This window comes from Pezoporus flaviventris, unplaced genomic scaffold (genome assembly GCF_033815535.1).
Source record: "Pezoporus flaviventris isolate CSIRO_AGI_PZ_B2104156 unplaced genomic scaffold, CSIRO_AGI_Pfla_v1 ptg000002l, whole genome shotgun sequence".
Taxonomy (NCBI): domain Eukaryota; kingdom Metazoa; phylum Chordata; class Aves; order Psittaciformes; family Psittacidae; genus Pezoporus; species Pezoporus flaviventris.
This window is the reverse complement of record NW_026892550.1, coordinates 75,209,037-75,226,485: the sequence shown is the minus strand read 5'-3', so window position 1 is coordinate 75,226,485 and position 17,449 is coordinate 75,209,037. Positions and strand designations below refer to the sequence as shown.

The 17,449-nt window shown below is 42.4% G+C and overlaps 1 protein-coding gene across 4 annotated transcripts in view; it reads left to right on the top strand.

Annotated features, from left to right (window-relative positions):
- Positions 1–15,183: 15,183 nt before the first annotated feature.
- Positions 15,184–17,449, top strand: part of ANKRD17 (ankyrin repeat domain 17) — an 87,750-nt gene continuing 85,484 nt past the window's right edge. For all 4 annotated transcript variants that reach the window (XM_061463274.1, XM_061463264.1, XM_061463246.1 and 1 more), the window contains exon 1: positions 15,184–15,760. In XM_061463274.1, coding sequence (XP_061319258.1) covers positions 15,395–15,760 — 366 coding nt within the window. In that variant the 5' untranslated portion in view covers positions 15,184–15,394. The remainder of the gene's footprint in view (positions 15,761–17,449) is intronic.

Genomic DNA, 17,449 nt, shown 5'->3' with positions numbered 1-17,449 from the left:
AACTTGGGATTCCGAATGTTAAGGAAGTGACTAAAAATAGTATGAAACTGAGGAAATGTTGCTTGTTTTATTTTTTTTCTCTAGGGTAGTGCCTGCAAACTCTGATTTTCAAAGGAGCCAAGTCTCTTGGGGTATCTAACTTGAGAGCCTTCAGGAAGACCTGATTTTCAAAGTAAGGCTCCTCAATACATTCCAAGAATCAGAAAAATTTTAGCCGAGACCAAAAAAGCTGATTAAGCTTAGCAAAGATCTGTATGGTTTGTGTGGTTCTCCTAAATAAGTAATAAAAAGACTGGTACAGACAGTCATATCAAAGGAATTAAGAAGAGGCACCAGATAGTTCTGTGGCTTTGGCAGAGTCTTAATAGCTGTGTTGCTTTGTCGCTTTTTGTTTATTTTGAATGCTAACCTGAGAACCCTTCTCAAGTCATGAAAAGAAATATTAACAAACTCTTTGCACATGAAGCTTTTAGTGTTGTCTTTTGGATCAATTAGGCAGTGGCTATACTCGCTAGGCCATTCCTCTATATTGCACTTCAACCCCTTGCTGACAGTCCTTGACATCTGCCTTCTATTCAAATGCTTTTTTATTCTCAGAGCAGCAGTGGTTCAATCAAGCATATTCATAATCTATCTTAGGTATCAAAAATAACTCATTAAATTAAGATGAATTTGAATTGCCCTTATCTGGCTTCTGTGCTTTTGAGTGTACGTAAGTTTTTGGCTTTTCTCCAGGACTATGAGTGCTGTAAAAACAGAGTGGGATTTGTCTTACTGAGCTTCAGCTGTCTAGTATACAGAGACCTGAGCTGCAAAGAGACTCCAGGCTTCCTCTGAAGTCAGTGCAGATCTAGCTGCTACAGCCATGAAGTGAAGGACATGTCATCTAAAGCAGGTGTTTGATTTAGCAAGAAGAGGAATCCTGCCTTTTGTAACGAGAGGGGATCCCCCGTCCCTGTTCATGAACAGCTAGTTGTATCACCTCACCTCTGGTGTCTTAATAAGTATTTTTCATGCCAGGGGTGCATGAGGCTGTCAGATTCTGGCTCCCTGGGAAGGGAAGTTGGAAGCTATGCAAATTATATGTTGAACCAAATTCCTCACAGTTCCTACTGGCAGACTGCTGAACCTAGTTCATAGCCAAGACCTAGGACTATCTCCTGGTGCAAGAAGAGGAAGCCTGAAAATGTGGAGAGCCTGATGTGAACATGAGTGTCATGGTTTCCAAGGTCCTGCTGCACGGTTGAGTGCTTTGGCCTGATTGCTGTTAGCACTGTAAGAGTTTGGGGATGGACACTTTGGCATCCCACAACACTGATGTTCTTCATTTATCTCAGGGCCTGCATCTCAGCAGGTTTGTTAAAGCCAGTATGATTCCATAGGAAACATAACTTTGGGTTTCATCAAAGTTTATGAGAACTCTGATGTTGCCAGTGAAACATTTTGGATTCAACTAATTGACATTTTAGGTGAATACTGTGCAATAAATAGGCAGACCAGGTTTACTTTATGTCATAATGGTTGCTTGATCAGAAATAGCACCAGTGCAGCTTTGCCTCCGTGGAAAACAACAGTAAAACTCAGGAGTCTGAGTGATGGCAGCACTGAATCCATGGGAAATTACCCTCTGGAATGTATCTGTCATCACCAGGAATGGTCTTTTGTGATCTAACACCAAAGCAGCTCAAGAAAGAGTGAATGTTTAACATGTCCAAACCTTTCAAATGACAAACATCTTTTAATCTGCTAACCCTGACCTATGTCCAACAAAAAATCCAAACAAATTAACAAGCTACAACACTATACTCTTGAACCAGGGCTCAGCCATGACCCACACTGACAAACGCCCAGTTCTCAGACAAGGAATGACAGAGTCCAGCTACTCTGCCTGACCTTGATGTCTCATCTCCCAAGACCAAGACTGGCTAGAATGGTTATTAGTCAGTTTTTAAGACAAGCCAGCGTTTCAATACCAGTATACAGGTTATTAGCCAGTATTAAGACAAGTCTCCTAGAATGGTTATTATTTTCCTCTTCAAACTTCTAGGAATGTGCAGATTAGGTTGTGTTAGACTCAGTGACACTCTCAGGAATGTAAGGCCACTCGCATTCCACGACTTCCAAGTTGTAAATGCAAATCTGAGTGCTGAATTTATCCTGCTGATCATAAGAAACAATCTTTAGTCTAAAAACTCGAAAGGTGTGAAAAAGTCACCCAAAAGATGACTGGAGGCCCCATTTTGTCTTAAACTGACCATCTCATTAAACTGAATGAATAGAGACCAATGTGACGTGAATTGTGCCTGCAAAACTGAACTGTTTTGGCAGGCACCTGATTTCATGTCACCATCAGATGTAAACAGACCTTAAATTAAAAATATGGGCATTTGAACCAAGTGTAAAATGAAGAGAACAAAAAGATGCCAGTTTGTCACCCAGGTCTGCCTCTAAATAAAGATATAATCCCTATGGAAATTCAAGAATTACTTTTTTAAGACCTCCAGAACCAGATCCTATAAAAGCTTTGTAGCTGTCATGGTTTTAGAACAACAAATGTGGAAGCCCTTGGCTGGTAAGCTTCACTGGTTTACTGATAGCATGCATTTTTATCAGTCCTCATGGCATTTATGCATGATACATTGCTCTGAATTTTCTGTTCTTTTAAAAAAAACCCACACAGTTGTTATACCATGTGGCAACAAATAAAAACTCCCCTGAAATGGACTTAAGTTATTTTATCTTGCCACCCACAAAAAGGAAACTTCATGGTCAAGCTGGTCACAACACTCAGTACAGAATGGTGTAACATTGGAACTAAAAATTATTGTGTGGATAGGGTGAAATTTAGGCCTCGCAAGGAATTTCTGTGTAGTTTTTTGTTTGTTTGGTTGGTTGGTTTCCCAAAGAAAAAAAACTATTTTATTTGATTCCTGGTTATCAAGTAAGCAATCTATCTACTTCCATTTCTGAAAGAAAAATCAAGTACTGCCTCCCTTCAGCATATAACTGCACTTCAAGTTGGATAAGAACAGATTTAAATGGGACAAATCAAAGGCTCCTGTCTATTTGGCACTGATATTGCCTAAGTAGATATTTGATAATTTAATAAGATTATCAGGTTTTCAGTGTAGGATTTTGAAATATATTCCGCATTGGCCTAATTCTGGTCATGTTGAAGCCAGTGCTAAAATTCACCCGACTTCACTGGAAAGCCTGTTAGAGAAAAGTGTGTGCTTTTGAAAAGTGCCCTGCTTATTTACCCCAGTTGTGACCAGAGAACTGAAGAGTCAAGAAATGAAGATGGGAAAGCGCTGAATAATCAAGCAATAAGAAAACTTTTTTTTTCTTTTCCTTTTTTTTTTTTTAAGTGAGGTAACATTGAAAATCACAGATTCATTCATGTGAGGTCAAAATTCAAGTCTTTATCCTGCCATGAGGTCTGTGCAAGCAAGCATTTATACTAGTGGATCTTCAAATATAAATATGATTGTGTGTACAATGGTTAAGCTCCAGCAGGGACACTGGTGAACAGGAATGGTGTAAAAACAGTTTATTTTACACAAGTTGATACAACTGCAAGTGGGATGCTGTTTTGCATGCAAAAGGCTTTTTATTTGGCCTTGGGTTTGGAAGGAAGAGGGTTATTTTACAAAACTGCCAAGAGAGATCCTACCTTGGATCTTCCCATTTAGACACTCGGTACTGTACTCTAAAGAAGTCATTTCACACCAAATGACACAAATTTTTTAGTCCAGCTGCCTGAAAATGCCCATGACACACAGCAAAAACTTACTATGGGTTCAGTTACCTCCTGCACATGAGGCCAAGATGGAACTTGGCCTCCACTGCAGATGGAACAACGGTGACAGATAACAAAGCTGCTGCAATGAGCTGTGGGGAAACCACAGGCTGGAAGGACTCTGGCTAAATGCAAATGTACCAGTATGGACAGTAGAAAGCAGGTGCAGCTCAGATTATGTTGATATTATTCTAAAACTGATGTTCAAGCTTAATCCTTTCCTAAAAGAGAGCGCTGGCAGAGAAAGCTGCTATGTGTCCTGAAGTGAACAGGTATCAGCATTTGGTAAGAACCAGCCTTGATCAATAGACAGCAACCCTTTCCGAAGAACTCAAGTGGGAGAGGTATGCCACCTACTGCCAAGAAAACTCTGCACAGAGAAACTGCGGTCCTCCACGCTGAGAAAAACCTAATGCTCCTGTGGGCAAAGAACAGGCTATTCTTTCAGTTAATGAGAGATATCATTGCTGCAAACGATTTCCAATGACTAACTATTCCACCATAAAAAGTTTGTGAGGTGTTTTGCTATACTTCGTTGCACTGCTGAAAGATGCTAAGACATAAGAAAACCTCAGTAACATCTGAAAACATGTAGATACCACACAGTCAAGAGACTGTCAGGATCACCTGGTCTGACCTTTAAAAAAGATAAAAAGCCCATTTTATCAATTACTCCTGCTAGTTTTGTTAGCGTAAAAGTTGGTCAGAGAAACTCTCTAAGACTCAATTTGGAGCTTTAGAAAGCAGGCATTCTTTATTGCAGCGCTGGGTGCACACATGAATCGTTTCGCAAAGGTGAGCGCACCATCGTTTGCTGACAGCGGCTATATATTTAGCATACTCATGCATATTCATAGCTTTTCCAGGAACTAAATATAATATTTGCACTCTAATTATGCATGCACTTTCTTGCTGAGTGGGGGTCTCTGGTGGTTGTCAATAGTGTTCCTCACAGTGTTTACGGAATGATCTCAGTGCTTGCACATGCTCGCAAGGTCCTAGTGCTTAGTTAGCGGTTGGTATGTCCTTGCTTCTGGTCTGTTCCAGTCCCGCTCCACTTTGGGCGCCACTCTGCTATTTTGAAGGTTAGCATCCTTGGTATTATTTACTATCTCCTTAGTTATCAGTCTCCTAATGCTCCTTCCCCTGTCAGCTGAACATTCCTTTTTCTGTAAGTGTTAGCAAGTTAGAACAATTTGCTGTATTCTAATATGTTAGCTTGAAGACACACACACTATTGTTAGTTTAAACCTATAATTTAAGCCTAGAGTTTGATAGGTAGAAAAAACATTTAGCTTCTTTGTGTTTGGCATTATAGGAATATATGCAGCACAAGATATTTGTCAAATACTGAGCAGAAACCACAGCAGAGAGAAGCATTTGATTTTTTCCCTTAGCTCTAAAGCATTAGAGTTTCTTTCATAGTTAAGTGGTCTGAAACAGAACTTCATTAAAACACTGGAGGGAATGATCATGTATTGGTCAGTTAATTCCATTTGAACTACAAAATAGCTTATCTTAGAAGGGGAAGAAGTGAAGGACTCAGCTATGAATCTGATGATCTCCTAAATAGTCTTTCTTCCCAGTCAGAAGGTGAGATTTTATGCCTCTTAAAAATAACCCCCAAAAAACCCAACCCAACCCAACCAACCACACAAACACTGCCCCCCCCCAAAAAAAAACAAAAAAAACCAACCCAAAAAACCCAATGAACAAAAAAAAAAAAAAAAAACCACACACACACACAAAAAATACACAACCAGAAAACTTTTTTTATGGAGATGCAGTTTTGGCTCAAGCTGCTTTCTTCAACTCAAAGTTCTCTGAAACCATATATGTCTCGACAATTTCACTGGCAAAGTTGTCACCTAATGATTACTATTATTACTAGCAAAGTGTCACGTCGAATGCCCCTAACTCTAATGCTTTATAGGAGACATCATATAACAAAGATATCACTACCAAAATAACCCATTTTGTTATAGCATACTTGCTCCCTAACAACTAACTCAGTTTCCTAACACCATGGCTGAATCAGGTATCACCACACAGCTGTTTCACATTATGGGTGAAAAACATAGCCTAAAAAGACACATTGCTTTAAATCGGCTCCTTGGAAGGCTCTGATCTGCAGCATTCTAAGTCACCCTGTGCCAGGCAAGTACCTGGGTGCAGGCTGCTGATTACACTTTGACAACATTTCTACAGATGGTAGGAAATAACTCCATGACAGAGTAAAAAAAGTAGAATAGTCATTAGGTAAGCAACTGTCCCTAATGTAATCTGTTTAACAAAACTCAGGTACACCTGCTTGGGACTGACAGTGCACATAGGCAGGTAAGTAATGTACCTTCTTTAGAATAATCTAGCATACAAACTAAAAACCCAAATCTAATATTCCAGTGAGAGTCATAGAACTTTGCTATAGTGAAGTGTATAACAAAGTGATCAGCTTTTGCTTGGGTTTGATTGCTAATTAAAGAGAAAGCTTAACTTGTTGATGAATAAGGATGTGCCATTTATTTGCTGCTCATATTGCAAACTATTTGTGTAAGACTTTCAGAAGAACTTTTATTGAAAAACGTTTTCATCATCCTTACATGGGTCTTTTTAAATAAAGAAAGCTACTTGGAATATAGAATGCGAAAGGTACTTTAAGATGCTAGGTAACACTGACAAAGCATAGCATTCCAAACCTTATGAACAGCTCTTCTGAGCAGTAATAGTCAATAGCTAATGAAGAGGTGTGCAGGATTTGGGTATAGAAAGGTTACATGTAAAGTGCTTTGCTGACTGCAAGTAGGCTGAAGCAAAGGTTTCAAATTTCACTGAAGTTAAGTGGCATTTAAGAGCTTTGCTAAACATGGAGAGACTTTAGTGATGCCTAAATTTGTGAATTTGTGTTCATACTGACTTCTGGAATACCATGTTAAACCTTGAAAAGGAATATCTTGTGAATAACTGAAAATCACATACTTGAGAAAATGAATCAGATGTTTTAGGTTGAGCTTGTTCATCAAAATTCACGAATGAGAATAAATTATCCAGATTCACTCGCAAGACATTTACAGGTAAATGTGTATTTTGACTACTGCAGCCCTGTTCTCAAGTCCTATCTTGTTGTACTTCCTTATCTAGAAACATAACTGAATTCATGTTCATAAATGAGAAAATCAGAGAATGACAGATGACAAAATTAAAATTCACCCCATCAGCATTCCTTCCTTCCATGTACATGAAATGCTATTGAAAAGAACAGTGACTCAGGGACATAAAGCTGTTCAAGACAGCACCTAACTTTGTAATTAGCTTTCATTAAAGTCAATGGCATTATATATGTCACACATGAAAAAAAAACCTATCTAGTCTGCCGGAAATAAATAACAAAAAAAATGGAGGGGAAAAAAAAAAAAATTATTCTTTTTTTTTAAGAAAAAAGATGTTTAAGAATCAAATGCTTTAGTAAAATGTCATGTCCAGAATGTTGGGATGAGTAAGAATTTGTCGGTCCAGGCCCTCAATTCTGACTGGTTTTGGTTATAGCTGAAGATGGATTGCCAGCTCCATCTACTGTGTCAATGTGAAATAACAGAAAGATTGATCTTTTTAAAAAAGAATTGTATCCCAACCTCTCCCTAAAATAAGAGATCAGGAATCAGCAATATATAGCTGTTGAAAGGAAATGCTTTGAAGCGAAGACAAAATGGCAAATTACAAGAGTCAATGAGTAGAATAGAACACAGTAAACACGGCTGAGAAGGTTCTGTTTTGGAAAACAGGCTCCACAGGATGCTGGGGGAATCAGATCATTTTAGGCTTTTAGACAATTTTTCTAGTTAGCATTTGAGCTCTGTGAAAAAAGTTTTTTGTCCATTTTACACTCATTTTTGAGGTAGCAAAGAAATTTCTTACATTGCCTTCAGTGAAACCAAGATCTCACAAAAAAAAGTTTCTCACCCTGTCTTGTCCAGACATAAACTAGCCTGATAGTACAAATATTTTTCCAGGCACATTGTCTGTGAAGATAGAAGAGCAACAGCTTGAACCTTGTTGTTCTGCATGTCAGCAGACGGCTGCCTGCATTAAGATCTCCTGAGCTGAACAAAGAGAAGCAGTCTCAAGGTCTGATTTCAGAACTAATCAGTTGTTTACTTAAAAAGTGGCTGCTGTAGAAGTTATCATTATAGACTGGCAGGACTCAGGCAAAACATGAAATGTAAGAAATGCTTAACCTCCTGGCTGATTTTTGGGTAGTCCACAGTTGATGCTACTTTAAATGTAAGTAATAAAAAACCTCGAACAACAAAACATTACTTTGACAAGTAAACTTTGATATTCAAATACAGGTGGTTTTGTCTTCAGTGGTCTTATTCACAGTTTTGGATTACAGAGCCATTATATATAAAATACAGAAAACCTTCTCTTTATCTTACCATTTGCCTTCTTTTTATTTTATCTTCTACAGCACTTGAGAGAATCAGAAAGAAATTTAGAATCTTATCCAGATGCTATTTGCCTCTATTTGCTAGGGCATTTTTATACTCACACAGGATAAACATTTTGAAAGTATGTGAAGCAAATTAGGAACCTGAAACCTACTTTCAGACATCATTTCTGCATGTAGCAATGTAAATCTCAGAATATTAATAAGCTTTAAGATTACAAGTGCTTAAGACATTTCTTAAATAAAGTACAGACTCCCAAAGTAATAAATATATTGCAGAATAAATGTCTTTCTAGCTTAACACTTGAGACCATTTGTTAGCTAATCACCCCTTTAGAATTTCAAGTTCAAACTACCGTTATATGGTGGTTACTACTAAGACTATAGAGACGGGTATAAAATAGTGACTAGATTGTACGGCTCATAGTAAAAATAAATAAAGTACAAAAATTACATAAAACCCATAATTTTAATACAAAAGGTATTGCTTCCCTTTGCCTCACCAGGCTTAGGATGCCTAATGAGCGTCTGTTTGGGCCACCAGTGTTTCAGCCCAGGCTTCTGTCAATCAGTCATCCTATAGCACCTACACTGTACACATATTGCTGAAGTGTAGCCTTTTGCTGGCAGGATTCTTACAGGAAAACTGTTTACAAGTCTCATGTCTCTAAGTAGAGCTCTGAATATCTAGCCCCAAAATGGTAGTGCTGTATTAGATGTCACTATTTACTCCTGTGCCGTTATTGTAGTTTCAACACTTGCCAGATTCTTTGACAAAACTCAGACAGTGTGGCCACCAGCTTGCTGGTTTACATTAACATTCACACCTGTGCTCAAACACTCGAGCTACAATAACTGCACCCCAAACTTGGGAGTGCTTTCCCTCAAAAACACACAAGAAGCAGCAGCAAGTCCCACTAAGCTACCTGAACCAACTCCAAGTATACAGGCAGATAATCATTGCTCTCTGAATAAAACCAGAAGTATTCCATGCTACTGACAGTCTCTAGCACCCCTACGGGCCTCCCAGCACATGCCCTGGCATCAAACACTGTTCTGGACTTTGATGTCTTGTGGGTGGATGGATGTGACTAGACCACGCTTGAGTTCTAGTTGACTGCTTCTAGTGATGACATTATGAAGGAACAGGCATAAGGCTGCCCTTTGTTAGCAAAGACTTCATGGGATAGAATGCCACTACTGCCTGTAGAACAACTGCATGTTTTCTGTTTTAACAGAGCACTTGCATATTTCTCCAATGACTCAGCCTTCAGCAGGTTTTGCTTTCTGGACTTGTTTTTACTTCCCCAATCCTCCCCATGAGGAAGCAGTCATGATGTTGTATTGAGGTTCAAGGACAACTATCAGAACAGTGGTAAATGTTCCACCCCTGGCAGTATTCAAGGCCAGATTGGACAGAGCCTTGGGCAACATGGTCTAGTGTGAGGTGTCCCTGCCCATGGCAGGGGGATGGAACTAGATGATCTTAAGGTCCTTTCCAACCCAAACCAGTCTGTGATACTGTGATTCTATGTTAAGAGCAGTATCTGGAGAAGAAATATAAATACTTCCAAGATACTCGAGCAGGATATGCTTCTATGATTCTAGGATATATATATATTTCAAACTGACACTGATGATGAAAAAGCATAGGAAATGGCAAAATAACTTGGCTTACCTGCCAGATGTAGACAGTAGTCAATCCCAAAAGGGCCATCATAGGGTGTGTATCTGAGTGGTAGCATTAATGTAAATCTTTTACCTTCTGCCCACATAGAAGTGCTGCCCCTCGATGAACAGGGCTGCTGTAACTTTAAGCAGTCCTCTCAGGCTAGCACCACCCTGGTTTAATTCTCAGTCTGTCTGGAATTTATCTACTTTCTTCACTCACAGGAAACTTACTGTAAAGGAGAAGTACAGATAGTAAAAAAAATGACATTTAAAGTAAATGCCATGGTTGTATAAACCCATTTTTTCATCATTATTTTTTTCATGTGTAATTTACAGTTATTAAAACTGAGTGTTTTAGACAAACCTTAAAAATTTCTATCACAGAAAGCAGCACTTTCCTGAATGTAGACACATCTGTGTTCTTTTATTTCTTTCTCCCTTCAACTTGGTCAGCAATAACTGCATAATTGCTAAACACTTCAAATTTATCATTTTTGTTTGAAATAATTATTTTTAGTTTATCTTGTCTCCCGTTTCAGATAGGTCCTCCTGATTTTGCTTTTTTTATAGGAAATGCTATGCATCAACACGGTCCCATGAGCCAGGCCTTTTGGTATGTGTGTTGAAGGGATACAATCACTTGGGGCACACAATTCCCAGAATGATCTGAATAAACACATTGCAGCACATACCGAAGCTGCAACAACTGCAAAACCGTGTATGTCAAAGATAAACAACAAATTCACTCATTCTATAACCAGTGAGAATGGCATTATTTGGGTTTTGGATTAATTTCATAGCTCATTTGAATAATCATCTCATCTGGAGAGGTGTATATATTCTGTGCTCCTCCTACTGTGACAAGTATTAAACATAGATATACTCAGAAGGACATAAACATGGGGAAAGGCAGTTTGGTAGTTTTAGGCTGACAGCATTCACCCTTTCTAAGAGGCAGTCACTCTTTAGCACTTAAAGGAACACAACTAAAGCAGTTGTATCCACAGAAAGAGAAAAATTGATTCCAAAACTGGTGGGAGGGAGACTACGGGAAAAGGTAGCTGTAGCAGTCCTTAATTGGAGGTAAAAATTCAGGAAGTTCTCACAGAAAGCAAATACAGAGAGAAAATAACATGCATCCATCCCTTCACAAAAAGTAAAGTATTTCAGCCATTCAGAAGTACCATTTCAGTGCATTTACAACAAGTTACTGAAGATAAAAGCTGGATTATGTAGTCTTTGAGATCAAGAGCAAGACACCTTCTTTCACCATTTTTTCTCTCCAACTCTCAACTGATCATTTCAGAAGTTCTGAACATTGCTCAGCAGCTCCTAGACTGAAAAAATACCTAAGAAAGAAGAGCTGAGTGTGACCAGAGTGTGTTTAGGACTTCTTGATGGCATGGCACAGAGCACAGGTGGGCTGAACTAGCTAACATGTGTATGGCCTGGGAGGGAGAGGGTAAAATCAGGGCAGAAGAGGAGGTCGAGGTGAAAGTCCAATTAATGGGGTGTGAGAATACGCACCTTGCATACATGTGTGTTGGAAGGGTTAATGAAGCTCAAAGCATGAAGAACTTTTTTCAGCTCCTGTACCAGGTACAATAGCAAACAAAATCAAGATCCTTGCTTTCTGACTTCGATGATGATACTGCTTCCAGCAGTTATGAAACTGAAAGCAGATCTGTGCAGATAATTACAGCACAGTGTAGGTTTTAAACACATCAACTGTCCTATAGGACTTTTTACAGAATCTATTGTCTATCAGACAATTCCTGAGAGCATTCACTGAATTCAAACCTGTTTTTCCTGCTATTCAATCCTATGTGTTTGGTGATCAATAACCCAAAAGGAACTGGATAAATACTGAAGCAGAAGTCACAGATCAAAGGGATAAGGAAGGAATACCATCTTTCTCAAGATTTCGTGCAGTTTTATGTTAGCAACAAACCCAAGTGTTCCAAGTTAATCAACCTCACAAAGTCACAAAAGGAAATGTACTTGTTAGTTACTGCTCCCCTGATGAGGGCCTATGCTTCCTTCCCATTGCTATGCAGTCCATTCCCTAAGAGCCCTATGAGCAGCACAGCCAGCTTTGGGTCACACACCCATAGGGAAATCAGGATACATTAAAAAAAATCTTGATTATTTACTCTTCCATTATTAGCATATCTTGACGATTATCAGGGTGCCTGCAAAATATATGATGAGAAAATTAACATTAGCCAGCAGTGTGCACTTGCAGCCCAGAAAGCCAACTGTATCCTGGGCTGCATCAAAAGAAGAGTGACCAGCAGGTCGAGGGAGGTGATCCTGTCTCTCCACTCTGCTGTCTTGAGACCCCGCTTGGATCATTGTGTACAGTTCTGGTGTCCTCAACATAAGAAGGACATGGAGCTGTTAGAGCAAGACCAGAGGAGGCCACAGGGATGAACAGGGGCTGGAGCACCTCCCATATGAAGATAGACTGAGAAAGCCAAGGCTGTTCAGCCTGGAGAAGAGAAGCTGCATGGAGACCTCATAGCAGCCTTCCAGTATCTGAAGAGGGCCTACAAGGATGCTGGAGAGGGACTTTTCATTAGGGACTGCAGCAACACAACAATGGGTAATGGGTTTAAACTGAAACAGGGGACATTCAGGTTAGATATAAGGAAGAATTTCTTTACTGAGAGGGCGGTGAGGTACTGGAACATGTTGCCCAAGGATGCTGTGAATGCTCCATTCCTGGCAGCGTTTCACGGCCAGGTTGGATGGAGTCTTGGGTGACATGGTTTAGTGTGTATTGTCCCTGCCTATGGCAGGGAGGTTGGAACTGGATGATCTTAAGGTCCTTTCCAACCCTAACTGTTCTATGATTCTATATATCTGTAAATACAAAGTGCTCTTACGCAACCTGGAGAGGTTTCATACCTTCCCAAGTTGTTCAGACCATCCCAGGATTGAAAGCTGACTTCTGCTGGTAGCTTTTGCCATGACAAGGCCAAAGCTTGAATCTAATACTAAGCTTCTCTAAAGGCCGCAAGTGCTTTGATTGCTGTTGCACTCACAAAAGGATCCAAGTGGCCATGGTGGTAGGGAGAGCAGGTATAAACTCTATGTCATAAAACCAGAGGGAATCTACTTGCTTTATGCTGCAAGATTAGGAGGAGCCACTCTTTGATCAGAACAGAGGTCACCATCATAAAATAAACTGAACAAACACCCTCAGATAGGCCATGCTGCCCATGCCAACAGAAGCTTTTTGTAACTACTCCACCGGATTCAAGGCTGAAAAGACAATGCAGTGATAACGTAACACAGTTGCTTTCATTCAAACTGGACTGGGTGGCTCAAAATATCATTCCCAAGCCTAGCAACTTATATGGATACCTGAAGTAACAAGCAAATGTTGCAGCCGAGTATTAAAACACAGTATTAAATGGGAATGATCGTCACTGCAGCCCTGCTTGACCTCAATCAGCTCAGTGCTGGATCAGCCCTTTGCTGACATTTTCCAGCCTGGTGCTGCACCAGAAAGGGAGGGCAACTCCTTGCTAATAGCTCAAAGGGTAAAATCCAACCCTGCCACCACCCTTCCTGAACCCCAGCAGGGGAATTAGGGGCATTTGGATGGGCTATTCCTCTGCTGGGCTGCTTGTACAGCCACAGGAATCTAAGATGTGTTTTGTTCTGTTGTGGTTTGAGCTGAACCCAGGACATGTTCACAGAAGTCAGGCACCTCTTGGGTCAAATGATGAAGACCAGGCCACTTTTTCCACGCTTATTGCTTGAAAAAAGTGACATCTTTTCACATGTGCACCATGAATCTCAGGTGGTAAGGCTGAGGTTACCTGTATTCACTGACAACTCCGTTTTCTGCTTCCTGGGATTGCACAAATAAATCATTTGTGCTCGTATCTCTACGTAAATCGGTAAAAACCAATGCATTCAGCACAGGAGGACAAAGGGATTATTCTTGCCAATCTTTCATCATTTTTTACAGTCATACCAGGAAGTGGTAGGTAGCTGGAACATCCAGTTTATTCCTTGGATCATATCAAAGTGTCATCTATGGAGGTGTTTATAAAGGTATTGTTCAGCTTAGACCTCGCACCTGAAGATTAGAGGTTAAGAACTACAGTTGTAGCTGGATGACTTAGAAATACAGTAATTTATTAGCAGTGCTGTCACGACTAACACAGTCCTTTTATTAAGGACTTAGACATCTGTAAAAAGATGTAGGTTTAGGTGGACTGTAAGGAACATAAAGATTTGGGGAAAAACCATGCAGACTTGCTTTCCTGATGAGTGTTGGTGCTTTGAGATTTGTTTTTAAAAGCAGTGTTTCGTTTCAGAGGAGCTGCAGACATGGCTCATGCTTTCCAATGCTACCAAAATAAGCATAAGGGCACCACTTAGGAATAAAGTAATCAAGTAACAAGCAGCTCTTTGCATTTCTGCAAAATATAACTGCAATGGACACTATTGGCTTGAAACACTAATACATCTGTAGCGTTTCAGTGCATCGGAGCCATTAACACTCCTTACAATCATGTGTTTCTGTGGTTAAAAACCTTTTCCTTGATTTCCATCCCGTTTAAGGGGAAAAGAACCCTAAGACAGATCCTTCAGTGAGCACGCATTGATTGCCTGTAGTTAACTGCCACAACTTCTGCTACTGTAGGACCCGACCCACATCAGTGGAGGCAGCAGTTTTCTACAGATTAAAGTCCTGGCCAGACTGGCCTGAGGTAGAAAAAGGGATCAACTGACACAGAGCTCATGGCCAAAGTGACATGGGCATCCTGGCATTTCCTACTTTTTAAATAAAACTCCACCAACTTCCTTTTAAAAGAGGGCTGAGGAGGTGGCTCCGAGTGTGCTGTGCACTGTCTGAGGAGAACATCACTTGTGACTAGCACTCTTTCAGAGCCAAGCATACTTGTAGACAGGGCAGGTAGAGCTGCCCCACAACCTGACAAGGACCAGCCTTACCGTTATCCCGGTATTTTTAGCCTGACGAAGAGACTCAAGGCTAACCCTGGTCTCATCAAACCACGTTCTAACTAGGAGGAGTGCGACACAGGAACAACCACGCCGCTGAGGACCGCGGCGACCTCAGCCGCGGGGCGGAGCCAGGTCATCTGAGGAGGGAAGTGGGCGCGCAGCGGCGGGTGATGACGTTAAGGGCGCTTCCGGCGTGGTGATTGAGGCACGCACAGAAGAGGTCGCCGCGGTGGAGCGGGTGCGGCGAGGGACGGTGGGGCCCTAGATCAGACCGGGCGTGGCGGCGGTGGCCGCTTTTGCGGCGGGAGCGGTGCCGTGCCCGCCGCCGCTGCTGAAGGCGGCAGCGGCGGCAACAACGGCAACGACAAGTATCGCGAGAGGTGGCGCGGCGCCGGCCCTAGAGGTGACCGAGACAGCGGCAGCGGCTCCGGGAGCCTCCTCCTTCTTCTCCTCTCCCTTCCTTACCGGGCGCTGAGCGAAGCGGATCGGCGGCTATGGAGAAGGCGGCCGGCTCGGCAGCGGTTGTGGTGGCGGCGACCGAAGGAGGTGGTGACGGTGGTGAGGCCGGGAGCGCTACGGCGGGGCCCGGTCCCCCGGAGGGGTTGAACGGCGGCGCCGGTACCTCGCCGTCGTGCTCGGCCGGGGCGGCGGCGGCGGCTGCGCCGATGGGGCTGGTGCGGGTGTGCGACCTGCTGCTGAAGAAGAAGGTGCCGCCGAAGGCGAAGCGGAGCGGCCGAGCGGGCCTGGCAGCCAGCAGCAGCGAGAGCGGCGGCGGCGGCAGCGAGAGCAGCAACAACGGTAGTGAGGAGGAGGAAGACGAGGAAGACGACGAGGAAGAGGAAGAAGAGGAGGTCTCTGAGGTACCACGGGGACGGGCGAGACGGGGCCCCGGAGGGGGGGAAAATGGGTGAGGGGGTCTGTGGGGCCGGTGAAGGGGGCAATGACCGGGATGGGGGTCCCGGTGGCGGGGTGGGCCCGGGGGTTTCCCTATCGCTCCCAGTCTATCATTGCTGTATGCTCCAGCCTCCCGGGTCTCCGCGGGGGCCTGCGTTGGAGGCAGGAAGGGGGCAGCACCGGAGCGGCCTCGTGGCGGGGCGGGACCAGGGACCTGCGCGGGGGGGGGGGATGGGGGAACCTGCGCTCTGACCGCCTTCTTTCCCTCCCTTCTCTCTCCCTTTTCTCTCCCACCCGCCGGTGTGCCCGGGATGGGGGGACCGGGGGACCTTCTGGAGCCTCACCCGGTTTCCAGCTTGCTCTGTGGTTTTGCGTATGTGGGGCGCTGCTGTAGGGAAAGGCGCCCGAAGCGTTCGTTGCAAGTGCCCCTCGACTCCTTGTGTGGTGTCTCCGTGTGCGGTTGCCACGATTTGTATCGGAGCAGGAGAGTGTAATGGTGGAAATGGTACTGGTATGTCCGGAGCTTGGTTTTGGAGAGAGGCTGGAGCTCTGGGCACGTTGGTAGACACGTTTGTGCTCCTGGGTTTGGGAATAGGTCATCCTGAGGCAAAGAAGCTGGATGTGCAGCTGAAGTGAAGGCTGCTGAAGAGCTCTGGGTGCTTTACTCTCGTCCTGCTCACGCTTCAAACCTGATAGCACCCACCATTCCCATGCAGTGTTGAACCACGTACAAGGAAGCATTATTACCTTGTTTTCGTTTAACATTAGCTTTTTCAGGTAGGTATTGCTGGAAAAGGCAAAGCAAAACTAGAAGCTGATGTATAGTCACACAGAGCTGCTTTGCATGGGAGCTTTAATTCTGTAACCTTCAAAGCTGAATGTGCACTTGGGTTTTTTTCTTTATTTTGGGTTGTTTGTCGTTGGCTTTTTTTTTTCCTCAAAAAACTCCTCCTCAGGTTTGTAAGCTGTTGTTCTGAACTTTACTTATAAGTAGTTTGGCTTTTAACTGATATATCTACTTTTGTGTTAGAAATTAAAATGAGTAGGAAGAAGGGGAAGGAAGAGTCTGATAGGTTTAAGGCATGGCTGGGCTGAGATGGTGATAGATTTTTGGATGGTTAAGGACCGTCCTGCATTTTATTTCTGCAGGAGTTGATACAGGAAGCATTTTATCTAACTTCTTTGAGGTAAAGTGCGCACAGTGTGCAATTAACAAGTATTTATCCTTGGCATTTTGTATCTTTAGTGTTAATTTTTAGGAAAGTGGATATCTTTGTGTAGATATAAGTTTTGAGGGTTTAAAAGTTAAGATAGACAGCTATGGTCATGTGCTGAGCTGTGCTGTCTAGCAGTCCTGTAGGTACCTGAAAAACTCTTTTACTCTCTTGAGCATGTGGTAAAGGGATGAAGGCCTTTTAATGACTGCAGGTGTATGGGTTGATAGTTAAAGCATTGAGGTGAGTTGTGTGTGATGGCAACACACACCTTCATGAGAAGACCTGCAGAGAGATAAAAAAAGGCAAATGGACATTTAACTACTACAAGCAGCAGAAGAATGCTTCACTGTTCTCTGCCAGAATGACACATACTGTAGGTACCAGTGGTTAGGAAGGCAGTTTTACATTTGGAAGCTTCCCTGATGGCTTTCATAGTAA